Source organism: Diospyros lotus, chromosome 6, assembly GCF_014633365.1.
Source record: "Diospyros lotus cultivar Yz01 chromosome 6, ASM1463336v1, whole genome shotgun sequence".
In the NCBI taxonomy this organism is placed as follows: Eukaryota; Viridiplantae; Streptophyta; class Magnoliopsida; order Ericales; family Ebenaceae; genus Diospyros; species Diospyros lotus.
In genome coordinates this window covers 14590090-14613511 of record NC_068343.1, presented here as the reverse complement: position 1 = coordinate 14613511, position 23422 = coordinate 14590090, and the positions used below count along the sequence as shown (strand labels likewise).

At 34.6% G+C, this 23422-nt stretch overlaps 1 protein-coding gene across 2 annotated transcripts; it reads right to left on the bottom strand.

The window, feature by feature from the left end:
- Positions 1-7905: 7905 nt before the first annotated feature.
- Positions 7906-22536, bottom strand: LOC127804849 (uncharacterized). 2 transcript variants are annotated; one of them, XM_052341898.1, is made up of 13 exons: positions 22120-22536; positions 20606-20809; positions 19488-19633; positions 16622-16890; positions 14656-14744; positions 12742-12889; positions 12228-12667; positions 11921-12068; positions 11554-11716; positions 11412-11472; positions 11021-11305; positions 9312-9573; positions 7906-8604 (listed from the first exon to the last, which is right to left on the bottom strand). In XM_052341898.1, exons 1-13 carry the CDS (start codon positions 22492-22494, stop codon positions 8294-8296), a joined length of 2901 nt encoding a protein of 966 aa, XP_052197858.1. In that variant the 5' UTR covers positions 22495-22536; the 3' UTR covers positions 7906-8293. The 2 variants fall into 2 exon arrangements, with proteins under 2 accessions (XP_052197858.1, XP_052197857.1); XM_052341897.1 differs by having other exon boundaries at positions 7907-8604; positions 11554-12068; positions 22120-22535.
- Between the last annotated feature and the right edge of the window lie 886 nt (positions 22537-23422).

Genomic DNA, 23422 nt, shown 5'->3' with positions numbered 1-23422 from the left:
AAATTTTGATAAGGAAAATAACAGACATCGTTAATAAAATTAAAACGTTGTTTAACAACATTAAAATAACATCTATTATAATAGTTAAGGAATTACAAATTTAAAAATATATTAAAACATTTAATTTTTTTTAAAGATAATAATCAATTTTACATTTCACCCGAATTTAAATGAATTATAGATTTATTATCTCGTGTATTTAGCCTCATTGTCGCCCTAATTTATGCGTCATTCTCATGCGGTGTCGCTGTCTTGGCCGTTAGATGAATCATCATGATTTTAAAATCGCTACAGGAAATTAGAAGGAAACGGTGCAGTTCAGGCGCCAAATGAGGCTTGCTGACTTGACTTCAGCCAGCCGAGTCACCTCTCACGCCAGTGCTGCCACGTGTATACTCATCCATTTCTCGAAGGAAGAATGATGCCAGAACAGTTCAATGGAGTCGGACGGACCGCCGTCCAAGTAATAGTGAAATTGACAATTCCGGTCTTCCTTTCTTCAAATTATTTAGCATAGTCTTTTCTCAAAGTAGTTAAATAACGATATATTATATCGTGTATTATATTAATATTAATATAAATATAAAAGATATTAATATATAATGTCCCTTTAAATATAAATAAAAATTTTATTTAAAACTAATATTGTGTTTACTTGGTAAATGAGTGGTGTACCTCATCCAACTAAAATAAAAGAACTCCTCCCCCCTTGTATTTGTAGCTCTTTTTTTTAAACATTAAAAACAAAAGGAAAAGAGTTTTTATTCATTGTGACACTAAGTCTGATGGAAATATTATATTCCTTGTTTATTTCATTGAGCATTAATAATAATAATAATAATAATTTGAGGGTAAACGCGATTGTCGTGTATTTAATGCCAACTACAATAATAAATTTTTTATATTATTAAAGAGCTATAAATATAATGATTCCTTGGTTTGCTTAGGGCTTGCACATGTGATCATGTGACAAGAACATTATTTTGTAAAACTTTAATGTAAGAAAATCATAAAATAATGAGGGCAACATATATTAAAATTAAAGAAATTGTCAGTTTTCACAATGCTAAACGAATCAAAATAAGTAACTTCAAGAATATATTTATATTCTTTTTAAATAATGATAAACCAAACATCGGGAAACTAAATATTTACGAAAACCACATTTAAATTATCATAATCGCATTATTTATTATATTTCTTCACGCGAAAGATATATATTAGTGGGCGTTAATACAAAAATAGGAGAAGTTAGTTGGATGATTGAATTAATTAATAATAAAATAATGCGTAAGGTCGGCAATGGCAATATGAAAGTAAGTTGTGAAGAAGTTGGGTTGGAGTGTGGAGCTTAAAATGGTTCACAGTCTCGAATTAATGTTTGGATTCCACAATTCATTCATACTCTTTTTTCTTTTTGGAACAATTCAACTTTCCCTTTTTTCTTTTACACTGCCAATGTCAATGCCATTGCCATCAAACTCACATGGCCTTGCATGATGATGTTTTTATAAATAACTACATATATATATATATATATTAAAAGTTACATTTAAATAGAGAGATTTAAAAAATATATTATTTTAAATTTTTTTTCCTTAAATTTAAATTCAAATTTATACTTAAATCTAAATACTTTCAACAATGATGTAATTAAATAATGAGTTTAAAATTTTAAATGACCAATGATAAATAATAAGGTCAACTAGCCCTAATCAGAAGATAATATAAATTGATTTAGTTTAGCTTAGAGAAGGGTAAGTTATAACTGTTCAATTAATTTGATTTTTCAACCACTAAACTTTGGGGCCACTATTTCAATTGGAAATGGCTACTCATAAACCCCCAGTTTGGAAAGTTCATCCAGTTGAGTTGGGTTGGTGTCGCTTGCCAAATGCCTAAAAGTAGCGTCCGCCGTCCGCCCACAGAAAGGTACTTAAACGGTACGAAAATTAAAAAAGTTGAAAAGTCGGTGATATTAACTTGATGTCGTTTGTGCCTTGGAAACACAAACGAAAATTATAACAATTAGTTGAGATATCTGGTAGAAGTTGACATCTATTATTTTAATAATATATAGATCATTTTTGTTTAATTGTTTATTCTTTTAATTTGAATTTTTGATTATGAATTTTGTTTTACTTTCATGATAAACTTGCGTTAATATTATTGTAAAAAAAAATTAATTATAAGATAATTAGTGTCACTTAATACACTTTTAAAATGACATAATCTTCCTTTGATTGTAATAAACTCTTAAAAAATTATTATTTTATTTTTATCTTTTTCTCCGTCTCCTCCTCTTCCCTAATCTATCTCTCATCTCTCCCTCAATAGAATAGGATGGTACGAAGATATTTGAGTGAACAGGCACTCTAACAACTTACCAAAACCCAACACACAAATCAAACTACCTTAATTAGACGACTTTTAAAACTATCAAAGCACAATTGACTGCCATTTTTTCTCCCTCTCTCTCTCCTCCCTTTCCCTAATCTCGATCTCTTTTCTCTCCACTCAAGAGCATGGTACAACGATATTTAAGTGAACAGCATGGTACAACGATATTTAAGTGAACAGACAATTTAACAATTTATTAAAACTCAAAACACAAATCAAACTATCTTAGGCGACTTTTAAAACTAGAAAAATTTTATCCGCGGCCCACAAATTTACCATTCATAGCCCATACCCCACCAAATTTTTTATTAATTTTAAAATTCTTATTTTACCCCCCATAGTCCACTCTCTCCTCCGATCACCCCCGATCGTTGCCTCACTTCTCTCTTTTTCTCTCGCATCATACACACACAAACACATACGTATATATATATATATACATACATAGGCAGTAGCCATGGCTGTCCACCCATCGCCATTGTTAAGTCGGCCATGACAGTCAACTCACTCTCTCTCTCTCTTTCTCTCTGTGATGGCCACGAGGTGAGTTAGCGATGGCGACTAACCCACTGTCATTGCCAAGGTGGATCGCTATAGCCGACCCACCGACAGGGGAACCACCGAACCACGAGGTTCGGGGTTTCTCGAACCCCCGAACCCGACGATTTGGGAGGGGGGTCCCCGAACCTCAACATTCGAGGCTTTAAGGGATCCCCGAACCCCGCGATTCAAGGGTTCGAGGGATCCCCAAATGGCGAGGTTCGGGGGTTTGAGAAACCCCCGAACCTCGTAGTTCAGTGGTTCCCCTTTTCCCGGTGGGTCGGCCATAGCTAACCCACCTTTACAATGGCAGTGCTGACCCACCTCGCGGCCATCGCGTAGAGAAAGAGAGAGAGTGTGTGTGTGTGGGTCAGTTAACAGCGATAGGTCGAGAGTCATAGTCGATGCCCGTGTGTATATATACGTGGTGCGAGAGAAAAAGAGATAGGCGAGGCGACAATCAGGAGTCGTCGGAGGATAGAATTGATTGTGGGTTGGGGGGGGGGGGGGGGGTAAAATTTTTAAAATTAATGAAGAATTTGAGGGGGTGTGAGCTCCGGATAGGATTTTCTTTAAAACTATTGCTTCTCTCATGGTTTGCTGATTTGACAATTTGAGTTGACTTTGTTTGATTGGTTTGATTTTTTTTTTTTTTTCCCGCCCTTAACACGCACAGATCTATTCTTTACTTGCATTTATTTATTGTCCTGGTTGAACCCATGATTTGCTACTTTGAAAACAAAACCGAGAGATGAAGGAAACTTTGAAGACGAAGATATTTCTGGATGCATCTTCCAAGAAGAACCTAATGAGAGACAGACTTGAAAGGGAGAGAGAGAGAGAGATTCATTGATGAAAATGGGTTTTATTTTCAATGATCATTACTGCCATCATTATCTTATTCATTTTCCTCTTTTAATAAGTATTAATTATTGATTCCCCATTGGTGGCACTACAGACTCTGCATCCCCATTGCCAATGGGGTTGTTTGCCCGCCGTTGCTAAGCTACCAAAGGGGAGGGAGAGGAGCCACGGTTGTCAACACAGGCGGCTCAACCGTGAAGCCAATTATGCAGCTGCCTAAGCCCCCAATTTCAGAAGATCCCAAAATTTTATAATTTTTTATTTTTTAATAATAAATATTTTATTAAAAAAATTTAAACCCAAAAAATTTTGAGCAATTTAAAATATATGAAAAAAAATGAATTTCTATATAATTTCAAGAAATTAAAATCAATGGATGAAAATATTTTAAAATTGTATTGTTTGAATCTTAAAACCATTCTTAAATATGATGGACTTTCAAATATAGATGGTTTAGATTTATTTTTAAAATTAAGAGTGTTAAAAGAGAATTTTTTAGAGAGAAAAAAATAATTCAATAGAATTTTTTTATTATATCAGAAAAGTCTCTTATTTTTTAAATGTATATATTACTTATAGAATATTGTTCACAATTTTAATTTTAATAGTTTATGTAGAAAGAAGTTTTTTAAAATTAAATTTGATAAAGTTATATTTGAGGTCAACTATATCGCAAGAAATATTGAATGGATTAACTATATTATTCATTGAACATGATTTATTAAATAAACTTGATTGTAGAGAATTAATTAATAATTTTGAATCTCAAAAGACAATAAAAAATAATTTTATATTAAACTGAACATAGCTCAACACATATTTGCATAATGAAAATTTGTCCATTATTGGTGAACTTTATATTTTTAATGTTATTAATTTAATACTTTGTTTTGTTTCCTTCTACGGGAGAATCAAGAATGAATAGTTTTTTATTCGACTTGCATCAATCTTCTTAAAGTTTCAAAGAAAAATTAGTTTTTTTTTATTGTAGTAGGTTGGCTTCTTTTGATCTTTTAAACATTATATTTTAGTTAAAAAATTCACTATCATTAAGAGATTGTCGTATTTTGTAATTGATTGAATTTTTACTTTTTTTTTCTTTTTTAATTTAATAAAATGATAGAATTTTCTCTTAAAAATATATATTATTTCTATTTTTATAAAAGAAATTAATACTCATAAAAAGTTTCAAATAAACTTTTTCTCTTACGACTCCTAAGTTAGTTGAGTCGGCTTTTGTTGTGAACGACCTTCGTTGGTGGAAGGTAAGCATGAAAGAGAGCATAAACTTGGAGAGCATAGGAGAGAGAAAAAGGATATATAAAGATATAATAAATATGATAGTATTGTAGGTATTTTAAAAAAAATAATAGTAGTAGTTTTCAAATGGTAGGTGAAAATTAATATAGGCCAATGAAAGTCAAAAGAAGATTTCGTATTATTTTTAAAAACATAGAGGTGATCCGCGTAACAAAGGCGAAACTTCAAAGGTAATTTGTAAATTTTATCATTTTAAGAAATGTATTTTAAATTAATTTTATTAAAGAAAATAAACCCACAAACACTCTGTGGTTATTTTTTAAAATCAAATATTTTTTATTATTTATTAATTAAATTCTCTTTTTATCTAATAAGATCCGACCCTAAATTCATCGAGCATATTGTATCGAGCTTTAGACATTTTTTTTTTTTTTTTGTTAATGTGTAAGATTATATCTACAAAAATCACAACACTTTGAGCTTAATATTTATAAGGTTATTCAAGTTATTATTTAGAAAAATGTTATACAGTTTAATAAATTGGGTAAATTATATAAAACCCCCTGCACTTATGATCATGTGTAACTTAGCTCCTTATACTTTCGATTGCATCAAAAAACTCCTTACACTTTTAAAATGTTACAATCAGTTACAATTTATTGTTATTTTATATAATTTTATGCAATTTACCGGTTGATTAATGCAAAATTATGTATTTATATGTGAATTATTGTATAAAATTATGTAAAATAATAATAGATTGTGGCTGATTGTAATATTTTAAAAGTATAAAGGGATTTTTTGATGCAATCGAAAATATAAGGAATAAGTTGCATATAACCCCTAAATGCAGGCGATTTTATATAATTTACCTTAATAAATTTGATAGCTAATTCTTAAAAATTGACGTAAAAATTATTATTTTTCCCAAGTTTATATAAATTATATATGAAATTTAGAAAATGAAAGAAAACGCATTATTTGCAATGATGAAAGGGTGAGTGAGGTTGAGGGTCGGTTAGAACTTTGATGTGGAATCAATCATTGCGATTAACAATTTATAGGAGCATGCAGCAACAGCATGATGGATGGATGGATGCGTTGGTTGGGGTCTTCTTCAAAAGATTCCCTCAATGAAACTGGGATTCTCATTTTCCCACCATCCATATGACGCTTACCCATTCCAGAACTAGAAGTAATTTTTTTTTATTTTGTCAATGGAGGGATCATTCATCCTTCATATGGGCTTCTGCCTTCTGGAATATGATGTTATTTTTAATCAAAACTAATAATAATAATATTTTAACAAGTGCAGTGCAGTTATCGTTACGAATATAAACTTAAAAAAAGTCATTCAAATCTAACCAAACTGATTTTGCAAGCAAAAACCCAAATCAAATTATCCAAAACCAGTCTAACCTATACTTATTCTGGAAGACATGGAAGCTTGTTTCATATTCTACTTTTCATTTCTTTACATTACATAAATACGGTTTCATAGTAGAAAACCGCAGCTGTCATGCTCCCCCCCAGAATTCAATTAAATTAGCAAAAGTAGAAATAAATTTCTAGGGCCTCGCCTGCGAAACCACGCAGTGGAAATCCAAGGGGGACGTGTATATGATGATAATTGATACACACATGATGACAAAACCACAAAGCGCCACGGAGGATAGAAAGTCCCTTTGGATTGGATTGGATCGGATTGACGTTGCAATGTGGACGTGGTGTATAAGTTTTAAATACCAAGTCTATGTCCGCCCACAAATTGAGAAATTTGCGGGTCTCCTCTGTTTGTTTGCGTTGATATATTTGTATTTTTCTCAGAATTCGGTCCCCCTTAATTAATTAAAATGATCGGGAAGGGGTTTAAAGAGTTGGAGCCCACCCACGGCCCGTTTCTCCAGAAACCTCTCAATGACTTGCCATTTTCCTTTATTTTTTTTTTGTTTCCAGAACATGGACTTGGTGATTCTTGTCGGCGATTCTGTCGGCTGAGCCGAGCGTGATCTTCGTTTGCTTGACTAATTGTCTTTGTAAATAAAAAATTGGATAGATTGACACCCACTCCCTCAAAGAAAGGAAGCATCTCAAGAAAGATTAGAAAATGTTTAATATTTTATCTCCTCACCCCTTTTACTACAATTTACGCAATTTATTTTTATTTTATTTAAATAATCATCTTTGTGACTCGATACTTGTACCTTCAATAATAATACAAAAAGATAAATCACATGAATAAAATTTTGTCTCATTAAACAAGACGATGATCAAACTCGTGATCCACCAAACTGATATCGATAGATCATTTATCCAGTCACTCAATTTATACTTTAGGAGCTTATTCTCGTCTTATTTCATTGCTACAATCCAGATTTGAAATGTACCCCGTAATTTATATATACAATAATTAGTAAAACAAGCACTTGGTGCCACTCATGTTACCCGGTTAATCAACCATGATCTGCCAAATGGATAGTGGTTGCAAACAATAATTGAGCGGTCCTACAGAAAACTTTCAATGATAACGACCTCATTTATTTAATATAAATAGATTTATTTATTGAAAAATTTCAATCAGAACTCAGAAGAGTTAAAATGTTAGATTGGCACGCACCTACCTAACTAACCCAACGGGAAAATGATAGAATCCTGCCGCCAGTGCCGCCCGCTAACAACCAAAGAAATACCTGTAAAGTGCTGATTTTTATGCACACTTCGGGCATTCGGGGCTTTCTCTATTGGGGAGAGTACTTCAAATGCAGAATTCTGCGGGAAGAATGAAATTCAGGTAATAAAAGCACCAACAATATGAATAAATTCCGAGCCCAAAATGAAGTTACACATCAGCAAGCAATGCGCGGCAAGAAATTCAATACATGGCGCAACAACAAATCTCAGTAGCAAGATAGTTTGTCGGGCAGTTTTTACAAAAAACATTTATGTGTAACTCAGCTCCAGAACTGAGATATATTGACAACTAGTATCTTACAACTTTACAGTAGACAGAATTGAAGAACAAGAGAATTAATGTTACGTTTTCAAATGACAGCATGTCAACTAGAACACCAGCAAGGCAATGTTGGTACTCAACTTAGACATTCCATCACAATATTTTCACAAACTTTGCAGCCTAGTCACCTGTACTAACCAACATTACAACAAGAGCTGCTCCAAAAATATTTAAAAAAAAAAAAATGTGTCAACCATGCCATCCAGCGGACTGACCTCATTCGCTAGACTCCTCTTCAGATGTCACCTCCGAGGCATCTTCTTCGCTAATATCATCATTAATTTTCACATCTCTACTGGCAGTGATCTTTCTGAGAGCTGCAGTCTTGCTTAACCTCTGTGAGCGGGTGCTTGCCATGCCAGGGTTGACAGGAACAACTGGCGTGGGTGAACTCTCATCATCAGAGGAAGATTCTTCATGCCTCACTCTTCTTCTAGAACGGGCTGGTCTTGCTGATCGTGGTGCTGGGGTGGGCAGAATTTCAGTGAAGTCATCATGTTCAAGCTTAAAGTCCAGCTCCAACCTCCCTGGAACATGCATGGAGGGTTAAAAGAGATTTAGAGAGGACATAAAGAACAAAAAAAGATAAAATACATACTATAGAGACTAAAGGGAAGAAGAAACGTAAGTACGCATAAGACAGTAACATGTGCAGGCCCTTTTTTCAGTTAAATTAGCAATTCAATTTTTTGGAGTACACCATGGAAAGATAATGAAGAATTTCAATATTCTGATTTCCGTGCATTCTCAGGAATGGGGTTAAATTAGCACGCATCACGTGTACCAGATTTGCTTGGCTGACTAAATTCTGCTGAGAAATTTTATGTTTCAGTGAGTATACCCTGCAAAACCTCATGGTAAAACCAATTTATGTGCATGCGTCTTGTGTGTGTGTTGGAGGATGATAAATTCCTATTAGAAAGAACAATAAAATCAGAATGAACCTCGAGGATAGCAATTCTTTATATTTTCAACAGCACTTGGATCTCTCTAGTGATGATAAAAAGAAAGTTTGGACGCTCAGGAAAAACTGTGCATAAAAGCCAGAACGAAAATATCCATGCCTTACAAGACAGAAAAAGGCAGAGTCCTAAGAAATGAAGGAAAAAAGATAAAGCATGATATTGAAGTTCTTTATATTTGAAATTCTGTGATTTTACGGATATACAAATTCTCGTATTCAACAAGCAGAAGTTGGCTTCGCCATTTTCCATATTAGAGAAAAGAAGTTCACCTAAAATAATATTTGCTTCGTCCAATGATAAATTGCAGTCTGGATGCCTATCTTCTGCCTTAAGACGTTCTGCCATCCGCTTTAGCTCATTCACAATTTCTTTCTCTAAAGGTACTGATACAGCCACACGAGTCAAGAGCCTCCTCATTAACTTTATTGCACTTTGTTCTGATGACTGGAAATGAAGAAGGACAAGTACTCTACACAGTGCTGAAGCGTATGCTTTCTCAGCTGCTTTCTTTGTCATATTGAAGCTTGCAACCTTAAAGGCAATGAATACAACATTAGCAACTCTGTACAACGGCATACCTGAATCATTCAATCAAACATAAGGAATCGAAGGTTGCCAATTACCACCAGGCCACCTCACATTCCGTGAAGGGTGGTTAAGGAACAGGGCGCAGGGTTGCACTCAGTTCGTATCAACTATTCAATTCCCTCATGCATATGTATTCCACCAGATATGACAAGAAGGAAATTATGGTATTTTGGTAAACAAATACTTCAATTCTCTAATTTAACCTTTATGAAGACAAGTAGAAAACAAATTCAGATGAAATAGTAGTAAGAAAAACTATGACTCTCTGATGAACCAGAGAATGAAATTTCATTTTGTCCTCCAAGTTTTATTTAGTTTCAAACATATATCCAGGTAAAACCTTTATCTTATTTACAATAATTATGTACGACATTTGAATGTTCATAATATGTCCAAGCATCCATATCTAACATTTAAGAAGCGAATCTCAATTTTCTAAGTTCAAGAATTCAAAAATACCCAATACCTAAGACACACCATCAATGCATGTAGTCAAGTCCAAATAGCATAACTTGGGCGTGTCATTTCATCCAAAAGCAATTTTGATTCCCTGCGAAACGTGGATAGTTCTAAATTTTGAGGAACTTGACACCTCATTATGATGGGGACTAACACCCCATACAACTAGTAGGACAAAAACCTCACAGATACGTTCAAGTCATAAAATTTACTATAGATCTATGGATTAGACCTCCCACATTAAATTGTAAAAAGCATTTTGCATCACTTATCAGAAAAGTAACTAAAAAATAATCCTTGTCCTTGCTCATGATGATTGAGACTTCAAAAACACATTACAAAACCAGAAAACTACTTCCAAGTTCATGTAACAACACCCGCAAGTAAATTCAACAAGGGTAATAGAAATGTTGGTTTTCTTTTGTAGTACTTTCCATTCTTTCCTTCAATTAGAAGTCCTTAAATGAGTTTCAGTAGTTTGTCTTCAAATTAAGTACTAAGAAGTGGATATTCAGCTAGCTGTCTGACATTCATGAAAATAAGTTGACGATTACTCATTCGTCCCTGAGGAAGAATCTAACTCAACCAGAGTACAAGCTGGGGGGGAAATGACATTATTGTGGAATAAAAAGATTATTATTTCACATTCCTATCTACAATAAAAAGTATGTTCATGCCACAAGCAAAAAAGAAATCATCCCATCAGCTTTTACCATGGACAAATATGAAGACAGCCAAAAAGACTAAACGCCTTGCATTTATAATAGCTACTTAAGCTTTGTTCAGTTTTTACTATGACAATTAGGTTGGGATAATAGCAAATGATAGTTGGAATATAATCAGAACAAGGATAAGAAGGTAGCACCTTTCCATTATTGTTGGTTACTTATAATCATATAACAAGTGAACTTCATGGTAGACAATCAATTACCTCCACAGCAATACGTATTGCAAGACCTTCCTCCCCATTCTCAAAGTCTTTTGAAGGATGCACTGAATCATCAACGGTTTCTGGAGAGTTTTTGCCACCATTTTCATCCACTGTTTTGGTCTCTCTGTCATATAAAGGAGCCTGCATCATCTGCAGCATAAAACGTGCAGCTTGAACAGCACATTTACGCATGTTTGAAACCACTAAAGGAGATCCCCCAGCATTTCCATTGATTCCTGGCCAGATAGAATGCATAACTGGAATGAAAGCTTTGGACAAACATCTCTGCATGAAAAGAAGAGGCAATTGCAGCTAACATGTTAAAAAAACCCTATGTCAAGGATGATTTTCTTTTATGCATATGTGAAAAATGTTAACAAGTGTTACTTGCCTTGTGAGTACTCGAGAGGGATGGATAATGCTGAAAGAACACAGACAAGCACTGTCTCAACCTAGTTAAGCAGAAGAGATAATTAATTGGCTTTTTGATTGAAAAATAACCCAAAAAACAGACTAAGGAATGAAGCATCCACCTAGGGAGTTCTTTAGATTCATCAGTAAAATATAGTCTGATGAGCTTGGTTAAAAGAAACGGGTGTGCAGAGAGAGGGATGCCCTGGTAGTTCTCACTTAGTAGAAGGACCTTTGCAAATCCCTCACCAAGAACAGCTTTAACTGATTCACTCTCATCAGCATCTGCAGATTCATCGCAATCACCTCTATCAAATCCAGAAAATAAAAGATCGAGCAATTCAAAATTCAAATCTGCATCCGTGTCAGATATTTTAACAGGACAAGAAACTGTAGTCTGATCCCTCAGTCGTGACAAGAGATCTTGCCCCATGGCTTTGTCAACTTCATGAGGACCATGCCACAATGCAAGATCAAACAGTGCCTTACAAGCCATTACACCAACTGAAGATGATCCCTTGACAAAAGAAAGCCTCAACTGTTTCACTATTTCTTCACTTGGCTTCCTCTCTAATAGTGCAAAAAGACCAAGGCACCTTGTGGCAACCCTCTGAACATCCAAATGGACATGTTTTGCCTGCATTTTGCGATTCATGCCAATAGTAAACACTTCCTAAGGAATATGTAAATTCAAGAATGAAACTTATATAGGAACCAAAAAACTTGGTTGCATATAAAAGAAAGGGGCTGCAGAAAAGGAAGAAATCTGAACAGGAACTTTAAATTAGATCCATACCCCTGGAAGAATTAAAGAATGCAATAACTCAGATGGTTCAATGGTCTTTCCTTGCATCCAATGGAAAGAATTCGTTTTTCCCAAGAGGACAGCAGTCACAGCAAGGCAGTGCATCCACTGCACAAAGTCAGCTGTTCTTTCCCTGCAAGGCCGGGCTAACTCCTCTAGAACGCCTAGAACAACTTCCTCAAATTCACCAGAAGCAGCATACACTTTCCTTGCCAATTGTGACACAGCATCAGCCCAATTTTTCTCTCCACCAAGATTAATGCCATCTCCTATAACAACCTTATGGCCATGTTCATCCACTTCACAATCAAGAGGCCTCTGCAGCAACACCTGCACAAATTTGCTAGCAACTTTCCAGTTTGTAGCATCGGTGTAGTCAAGCATAGCACCAAGCAACAGTAGTTGCCGAGATGCATATCGGTGATTTGGTCCTAAAACAATCGAATATGTATTAGAAGGGGTATAATACTAAAACAATAAAGGTTGAAAACATAATTCTACACACCAGAATCAAGATGAGCTTTAACCAAATCTATGTAATCGGAAACAGTTTCAGGAAGAACTCTCTCCAGAAGATCATTGTAATTTGAAGATTCTTCAGCATATACTGCAGCTTCAGTGCCCATAGTTGCAGCAGCATCGGAACCTTTCACCTGTTTTGAGAAGTTCAGACATTAGTAATTCTGATTTGAGTCATTTGACCCAATGAAATTCAAGCAAAAGAGTGCAATCTCAATCGCATAACAAGCAATAATATCTCACAAAATCACACGGGAAGACATGCAAAAGAACCTTCTCCTATTGCAAAAGCATAACCCACACGACAACAACAATCACAAGCTTCAATCCCACTAAGTAGGGTTAGTAATATGAATTCCAGAACTCCAATCATTTCTATCCATGGCCATGTCCTTTATAAGGTCATTTCTATCCATGGCCATGTCCTTTATAAGGTCATTATATCCTATGCCATGTCTATGGGTGTCACCAAATTTTCTTTGGTCAGAAACTCACAATACACAAAATTGTGAAAATTTCATCCTTGTTGTACAGTTAGTTAGCACAAGCAGTAGGTGGAACTTGGACCACAGGATCTATTTGCTGGATTTGCCAATTAATGTGTTATTCAAACTACAGATCAAAATATAGAGTAAGCACATCTATGTCAGAAAGGAGAACATCTACGTCAGATAGGGAGAAGAGAGAACCTGCAGTTTACATGATAGTGTTCACAAAAGATATGGGCAATATATAGATTTATGGAGTTCAAAATTTATTGTAACTGCAATGATAACCAGGTCAATAATAGTTGCACAATTTTGAAGCTACAGCACTCTGAAATTCATTTTGTGAGAAACTCGGAAGCTCCAATTTCCCAAAGAGGTGCAGAAATGTGAGATGAAAATATGTGCCAATTTGGCCTAGCAACTTTTAATTCGCATATTTATACCCACCAGCACCCATGTTAACATTTTAGGTTACCTGGACCAATTCAGAATATGCACACACTATTTCTATCTTTTCCTACATGATAAGTAAAGAATGTGAAGTTACCATTAAATCCAAGTTATGAAAATTACTCGAGCATTCTTATTCTTGAGCTAATTGATGAACCAAGAACATTATCTTTGACATTATGAGGCAAATGGAGCTCTGACATAGCCATCATCTGTATATTTTCAATTTCAAGCAGGCTCTGGATTTCCTCAAGTTGAATGTAATAGCAACTCCTGCTTGTTATCTAATTATAGATAGAAGTACAACACTGTCTAACTACAGGAAACAGTACTAGCCCACACTTATCTTTATCAAAGATTGATTTGGAGGTCTGGATATATAATCCTGAAAGAGGTGAAATGTATTTCCCTGTTTCACAAGAAATTAGTGTTTCTTAATGAACTTCAAGATATTGTCTTTTAGTTGAAAACAATGTAGAATTAGCTCCTATACAAAGGAATATGCCCTTATTGGCACATCTGTGTCCCTCTCTGGAAATTAAAGGTAGTAGAATTTCAAACTAAAAATTTAAAAATAAAGGAGAGGATTTGAAATGGTCCCAAGCAATAATTTTATGTTTTAACCTATTATAAACTGAACATATTTATACTCAAATATCTGTCACATTATATGCTGTAAATGCCATAACAGTAGCAGGAATCCATTGCATAACAGGACACATTCAAATCCCACCATCATTTACACTTCTTACCACTTGATCAAATGAACAAAATTGCTTCCTTCAGGAGTGTCAAACTCTCACAGGAGAGAAACACAAAAAGAAATTGAAGCAATTGGAGACAGACGATTACCCAAGTGTTAAAGTTTCTGATAGATAATCCCATCTTGTAAACGAACAAAAAAATATGTTGGTTTTAATATCTGAATCATGAAAATGGAGAATCAAATCACAACTGCTTACTTGTGCTTCCATCTGCAAGTACCTACACACAGTCCTCCAATAAAGAGCAACTTCTGCTTCCATTAGTTGGATGCTTGGGGAGCAGTGTCCTGACAATTGAAAAGCAGCTAAATAATTTCATATAAACTGGCAACACTTAGTATACGGCATACCCATGAAATGTGTATCCTAAGCAGGCTGACATGGTCAATCAGCAAGGTAACATCATTTCTACAGCTTAAATTTCTCTAGAGAAATTAAAGACTTTAATATATAACAAGCCCATTCATTCATAAGAGAACATAAGATCAAACCTTTTGTTGCAATTTGACGGGGAAAATGCAAGAGTCCAACATATACACACATATATCACCCACTAAAGATTCAAGGTTCACTATCTCAGTTACCGATCATTAAACAGTCAATGCATGCAAAACCCTAAATTCAATACCACTAGCCAGAGATAATGCTAACACATACAAGCAGATCCTAAGTGAAATCTGATTAAATCTAACAATAAAAGGGAAAAAAATCCCAAAAATTCCTGTTTCCTTCCATGAAACCACAAACCAGATCAGTCTAACAGTGTGTTTGGTTGATGGGTAAGCAATGGAATTGGATAGAAGGGGTTATTGTTTGGGAGATGCATCAGTAATGGAATGGAATGAAAATGAATGGGAAGTGTTTCCATCCCGAGGTCTACTTTTATGACCCCCCCCCCCCCCCCATATTGGAGAGAATGGATAAAATGGAAATGGATGGAAACTAATTTTTAAGTTTTGGGAACAGTAACATTTACAGTTTTTTTAAAAAAAATCAAATTTTTCATTGACTTTATCACATTATCTTTTCATTAAAAGGGTATTATGGGTATTTGATGGTTAATATCTAGGGATGGCAATGGGTCCCCCAACAGATTCCCCAAGTACCCAATTAAAATATAAAAATCCAGGCATAAGGTTTATTTGAAAATTTGTTAATAAATATGTAAATGGGCAACCCATTGACATCCCTAGATAATATCCTTCCATTCCACCCATTTCCATTTCTCCATCAAAAAAGGAGAAACATTTTCCATTACTTTCCATCCACTACTCTCCCAAACAAGGAAAACGTATTTTACATTTCATTTCACTCATTTCGTTCCATTCCCTTACTAAATCTCTACCAAACAAAGCCTAAGGTATCCCCTTGCACCTTACTAGTGACCCTTCAGTGGTATGGTGCCACAACAACATATCAAGCCTTAATCTCAATATATGAGGTCAGCTCCATGGATTCTCGCTAGCTAGTCATTTCTATTTATGACATTTTCTTCTGTATGGCTCATAATAGCTCATATCACATAATAATCTCTCACAAGATACTTCTTCTACCTCTTTTGCTAAATACTTCTTCTATTCCGTCCACTATCTTCACAAAAGCCTCTATTGGCCTGGTGCTTGATCAACCAGTTTTATGCTAGCTGTCAACTCCCTAACTCAACCCTTTGCATGTGTTTTTACCCAGTGAATTTCTGAAAGTAACAGACAAATCCTCATACCAAAACTTATTTAAGGAGAAAATAACTCCAATACCATCAGTTAACATATGACAGACATCATGAGAAAATCAAAGAGTTAAAGGATGGGGACCCCAAATCTATGTCACCAGTCAGGTTTACAGTTAAGCCATATCAGCAGTCATCAGTGTCTGTGTGCCAGATTCCAGCACAAAACATTAACAGATGCAATTTATAAGCACCAATAAGAACTAGAGGGACACATAAAAATAGATATTCACGTGTGTACCCACAGACCATTTAGGATAATGCAGATGTTTAATGTAATTGGTGAACCATATTTTAACACTACCTCATCCATGTCTTAACTCTCTCTTTGTGCTTAAGATTTTGATAGAATTATTTCAAGAGGATAGGCATGCAACATTATGGAAGTAAACTACAACGCCATTCACATGCAAAAAAACAAGCATAATAGATACAAACCTTCTGTTGTATTGCTGCCGCGTACAATGAATTCTTTAATACTTCGAACATCTACTACTTTCACCATGTCAGATTTCAAGAGAGCCCCCATTACTGATTCTCCAACTGATTCATAGGTCTCTACATCGAGATACTTCAGAAGCTCAATGGGACTTCCATTGCAACACTTCAGAAGCCAGTCTTCTTTCAGTAGTTTTAGGCACTCTTTTGTCACAGCTTCAGAACGATCAGAAAGTCCTCTCCGGAGAATTGTTGTCCTGAACTTGATGCTAGCAAAACCAACAGCAAAAAAAATATATATGTATGTATATATATAAATGGCATCATCAGATCAATTAAGAGATAATAGCTCAATCTACAGGAGCTAACTTGCTATAGCATCAGAACTATCATACAAGATTGATGCTTCTTTAAAAAAATCCCTTTTTCTCCTCATTATATGGTCCACTAATCTCAAAATTAACTATTGCTCAATTTTCAACTGCGCTAAATAAGAGTGATAAAACCCAGAAATCTGAGGAAGAATAACCACACTTGCACCAGTTATCATAGTAACTCGTAAAAAGTTTTATACAACTAAGAAGCTCTAAATATAACTACCATAGAAATGAATAATGTTAATATTTCTCCTAAAAAGACATTGATGCCCAGCCATGCGATAGAACTCACAAGCACCAGTTGTCATAGGAACAACCCTTGCCCAAAATTAAGGGTGCAAATGAGCCGAGCTGAGCCTTGCTTAGCTCAGCTCAGCTGGACAAATTTTATCACAAGCACAAACTCGAGCTCAAGTTTGAGTTGAGCCTGGGAGCTTGAGCTCGATTAGCATAGCCTGAGCTCGAGCTCGGCTCGAGCTTGGCTCATTAATTTGATTGACGAGCCGAGCTCAGGCTCAAGCGAGCCCCAACCTGAGCTTGGGCTCGGGCTTGAGCTCTGGCTAAAATATATCAAAGTTTTATTTAAAAAAAACTAATAAACTGATCTATAATAAAAATAAATATCAATCTGATAATCAACAAATATACCTAAATGAACCCAACTTGATAATCAACAAATATAACATCGACATAATAATTAAGTAATAATAATTTCACAAATTATAATAAGCATAATATCATTTACCATACAAAAAGATAATCAAATTATTTGTTTAGTTATTTTCAAAATACAAACATAATCAAAATTACAGCACAACAAATATATTTTCAATTCAACTTCAAATTAGTTACTCCAAATATCTACCTGCTATTTGAAATTGTAATATTAATCAGTAATCATAATTATATATCAAATCACATATATCAACTTACAAAATACCAACATATCTTGTTTTGTTTCATGTGGCAAAAGAATTTCAGTAATATTATCCTATGTATAAAAACATAAAAATTAATAATTTTTATCAATATCAACTAACAAAGTGCTCATAAGCCTATAAACGAGTTAACTCGCTAACCTTTATTCGAGACAGCTCATGAGCTTATAATCGATCCAACTCATGAGTCTCTATTCAAACTAACTCGCAAGATAACGAGACAAACTTTACTGAGCTCAAACTCAACTCTTTTATAAATCGAGCTTCAAAGTTAGGCTCAAGCTTATTCGTTTACCTTAACGAATGAATTTGAACGAGCTTTTATCGAGTCGAACACCGAGCCGAGCCCGAACGGCTTGGCTCATTTGCACCCTACCCAAAATGTATGCACCTCTTATCTAAAGTTCATGGTAAAGGCAGGCCCAACCGTTGAAGTAGATGCTTGATGGAGGCACTTTGATTTTCAAAGCATCAGTTAAAGTTGATAATACTTCACAAATTGTACTCCTATAGGGATAATCATTGACTGACCATCTCTTTGAAAATCAAGACAATCCCAATTAATTAATATCATGACAAGGAATTATTCTTTAAGGTTTCTACCCAACCTGGTCATTTGAAAAGGCTGCCTAGATTTTTGAAGAGCGCTAGATACTTTTGAAGATCATTCGACTGCCATGGTGCTATAACTTAAAATAATATTATATAAAAATAAAAATCAATGATCTCTGTCAAGGACTGAACCAGCACGAGGAAGGTAATTACAATAGTTCTCAAAACTCACTGTGCCCTCTAACATCTTCTGGCATTCTTCATAACTAACAATTCTATTATCCGTATGCATATGTCCTATTGATAAGGAATCTCAACTATATCAAAAGATTTTCCCTCTTCAATGTGATAATGAAAATCAGTCACCAACAATAATTTCAGTATTGCTCCCGAAAGAGTAAGAGATTTGAATGTGATCAAAGCAGCAAGATGGCCCAGCATGTGAAACTTCAAGACCACAACAAGCAGAACTTGTGAAAACCATCTTACTCCTTTCAACACAGGAACATTTTGCACAAACGTGATGTTGAGCAAGCTGGCAACAAGAAATTTTCTCTCTGCTTCTTTTCTGGCCATTGACAATGATCCTTACTATAGTTGTAGAATTGCACAGACTAAAAGGGCATACATCATTATTTCTTGGTTCAATAGACCATGCATTACTGATTAGTTATCCAAAAAAAATCTCTAAAGAATACAAATGGCAGTTACATGGCAGTAAGTTCTCCTTTCGGAAATAGATACAATAGATGCATGCCTAAGGAACTTTAATCAACTGCCAGGAATGCATCCCTGTGATACAACTAAAATAAATTCATTTCAACGTAGACACCCCACGTTTCAACCAAAATGGCTTGAGAATCCTTCAGGTCAATCTCACTATGATGCTACAAAAGGCTGCTCAGTCAGGCATCAAATCAAAACTAGAACAATGTCAAAGAGGAAAAACATGAACGAGTGATGGCAACCAGCAATATGGAGACTAATACATGAACGTACCTGAGACTGTGAAGAGGAAATTTAGCAGCCAAAACAGAGTATGCTGCTTTACGGACAGACTCACTTGTATCCAATGTGCAATTAATGATGACTGTTGATGTTGCATTTGAAGGAGGCAAAGATAGTACAATTGCCTTACGAACCTCCTGCATGTAGCAGCCAATATCAAACAATAGTATCTTATTTATATTCAAAATGTTGGAACAGATTCAGTAATCAATACTCATGTACCAATTAAATTTCAATCTGCCATGTACTCAGTTTTGTGATTACATACTTCTCTTCATTTGGGCATTTCAACATTATGCTCATCATCATCAATACTACTACATAAAAGGAGAACTAGGTTAGTTCCCTTATTTTGAAGCTTTGACACTAATGTGTTGTGGGATGACAAATATGCCCATAAGCATTTCTGTTGATTTTGTTTATTTCAATTCCTCCTGGGATAGAACAGTACTATTATTTATGTAAAGGGTGAATATAAATTTGGTGTTCCTCTATTTTGAAACCATGTCATTAATTTGACATGACAAACATGCCCAAAAAATTCTATGTTATTTACTGTTAAACACAATTCCAAATTAATTCCTATTCAGACTAAATACAGAATGAAATATATTTTAGCATTTCACATTCTTTAAATTGGTCAGAATGTGGGGAGAGGGTTTTCATATTCTTCCAATTAGAAAAGTAAAAAAAAAAAAATTAAAGAAGAAGATGAAGAAGAGTAGATCTGCACATTTTTTTGCACATATAGGGTTTGTGCCCTTCACCCTTAGTAATAATTAAACATTTGATAAGTGTACTTCAGCATTTCGCAATTCTTTAAACTTTTCAATGTGTGGCAGAGCGGATATTCACCTTTTCGAAACAGAAAAGTTAAAATGTTAAAGAAGAAGAGTAGAGCTACACAATTTTGCACAGACAAAGTGTGTGCTCTTCGCCTTTAGTGATTCACAAAAGAAGCAGTAAAAACCTTCAATATATTAGTTCAGGGAGTTCATATTACAAAGAAAATCTGTTAATAATCTGTCAGAACAAATAAATAATAATCATTCACCAAAAGGTTATATGTTGCAGCTGAAGATTCAAGAGAAACTAGATGAAAAGCTAACCGGATTCTGTTCTAGAGGCAATGCCTCAAGGAGTACGTCAAGAATGTCACTCTCCTCAGAATCAATAACGAATCGTGAAAGTGCTCTAACAGCATAGGAACGAATAACAGGAACCTTATCACCAACCCGGATCTTCATGCATTCTATCACCTCATCCCAAACTTCATTGCTCACTTCTGCACCGTCTGGCAACTGCATTATGATCTAGAAAAGGAAATCAAAAAAGAAAAAGGCATTATGATGGAATTTATTATGAGAAAATTCATGTGAGTTTTCTGTTACAAAAAAAAAAAAAAACAAACAAACAAACAAAAGAGGCAAAAGAGAAGAGGAGATGAAAATAGAAGTCTCTTGTGTGAAATCATTTTAGTTTTGGGGAAAAAAAAACACTATTGAATAAGTCGGTTATTGGATTACAATAGTGTAATCCAGATTTTAAGTACATGAGAAGAGATTTGGCAAACCAGGTAAAGAAGTGAAAAGGGCAGTTACCTCGTTTTTTAAATGCCAATTTTGAAGCAGAAACATGAAGGGCAATAGTATTACAAAAATCCATATGCATTTACCTTTTGAAGAAACCTAGGTAAAACATAAGAGAAAAGAAAAATCGGGGCCCATTGTCCAGAACCATTTTAGGTTTAAAATCAGGATTAAAGCTTAGCTCAACCAGTCAAATAGAGAAGATTACTAACGAGATTGTAATTCTAGTCCTTTCCTCAATTCTGACTCACCTATGTCCTTGAGTTATACTGATCTATACAATACTTTAGTGCAATTATTCTTTTTATTCCAACTTTGCAACAAATTGGTTCAATGAATATCACTAAGAGTAAAAATAATTATATAAAAAATAAAACTACCCCTCCATCTAACAAATATCAAATCTTACTGCTGAAACAACAACGCGGCAAGTGCACTGGTGGGAAAAAAGACAGAGATAAAACTCCTAAACCTTCTAATCAACAAGCATTGGACTTTAATTTACAATCAAATTGAAATCAATGTCATTCTTTATTAGAAGGGACTTTAATTTGAAATAACTTCGGCACCACGATGAGTAATAAATTTGAAGTTCTTAAAACCCTCAATAAGAAACATATGCAAAAATGAGCTGCACATTCCTTGCAAGTTGGAACAGCACACAACTAGTGTAACATTTGTAACTAGGACTGATCAATTTAAAGTAGGCAAACGGATAAACCAATAATCTAAAAAAGAAAATAGAAAATTTCAAATCGTTCCAAAATTATGCTCAAATATAAATTCCTTACAGACAATCACACAAAAATATACGTTGTTGACAAAAAAAATTATTCTTTTGCTACTCATTTTCCTAATAGAACCACAAAAATTGAATAAAAAATAGCTTTAATTCATTCACTTCCTTTTCTTATCCTCTCTCTGTCTCCCACATATCTGAGCTCGAATCGAAAGGTTTAAGAATTCAAAACATGAAATTTCCTTCAAAATCACCAGCAATCAAACAGATAGTTAAGAGAAAGAGAGATGAGTGCCTCAGAAATTATCTGACAAGCCCGGAACCGCGCATTTTTGTTGGCGGAGGCGGAGGCAACGAGGAGAAACTGCAGGAACGCCTCCAGAAAGGAATCACAGACGGAGGCATTCTTGGCGTCGCGAGAGCACACAAATATTGCTACGAACCGAACCATCCGCTCCGTGGAGGCATTATTTCGGCTGAAGTTGAACAGAGGCGTTAGGGCTTTGGAGAAAGCCGAGAAGAACCGTAGCGCATACGACGACGATCGGAGGGCGGATAGGTCCTTCAGCTTCCGGATGTGTGTGGCTTTCGACGCCCGCGTTTCGTCGAAAATTCTAGCGATCTTCTGCATCAATCTCTTTTCCACTTCCTTTTCGGTCTCCATCGCCATTGCAGCGCTCTCTCTCTCTCTCTCTCTCTCTCTCTCTCTCTCTCTCGATTCAAAAATGTTTTTGAAATTAAGCGGGAAAGGTTTTTCAGGGGCGTGCTGGGCTGAATGTTGGACTGTACGGCCCAAAAATTTTATTTAAACCGTGGTGAGCTAACAAAGGGCCCTCAGGTTCCCCACACCGACCGAGGTGCAACTCTATTGTTCAATTTTAACAGCGATGTCAAATGAGTCGGACACGCATCCAGACTTTCCCTGGCAAAACAAAGCTGAGTAAGAGTAATGTCATTTACACATTTAAGTTGATATTAATATTAATATTTTATTAATTAATTATTAATATATTTTTTATTTAAATAATTAATTATTATTATAAATTGATTAATTATATGTCAATTTAGATATACAAGTAGCTTTATTCGTAAAGTAATGTTATTTATCTAAATTAAAGATAAATTTTCAGTCTAGTTAATACATTTTCAATGAAAAATGAAAAGATACAATGTAAATAAGCACACTGCACATTTTTATTTTTCAATAAAAAATGTGTCAACTAAACTAAAGATTCATCTACAATCTAAATAAATAACATTACTCAATCAAACATAAACAATGCCAATGTTGGTAACTGCCAGGGGTGCAGATTTTCAAATGCTAAATATATATTTTTGTTTGTGTACTTTTACTTTTTTTTGTAGTTATTTAAATTTTTTATTATTTTGATTATACTTATAAATTATATATTTTAAAATTAATTGCACATCTCAATTAGAGTGTATAACAGGCATACTGAAATATCTAAATTATGCAGTACTAAAAATAAGCATATCATTTACATACAAACTTATAATTACACATTCATTATTAATGATTTTTGTATATGCACATTTATCTACTTCACCATAAGAAAAATCATCACTTGCCAAAATTT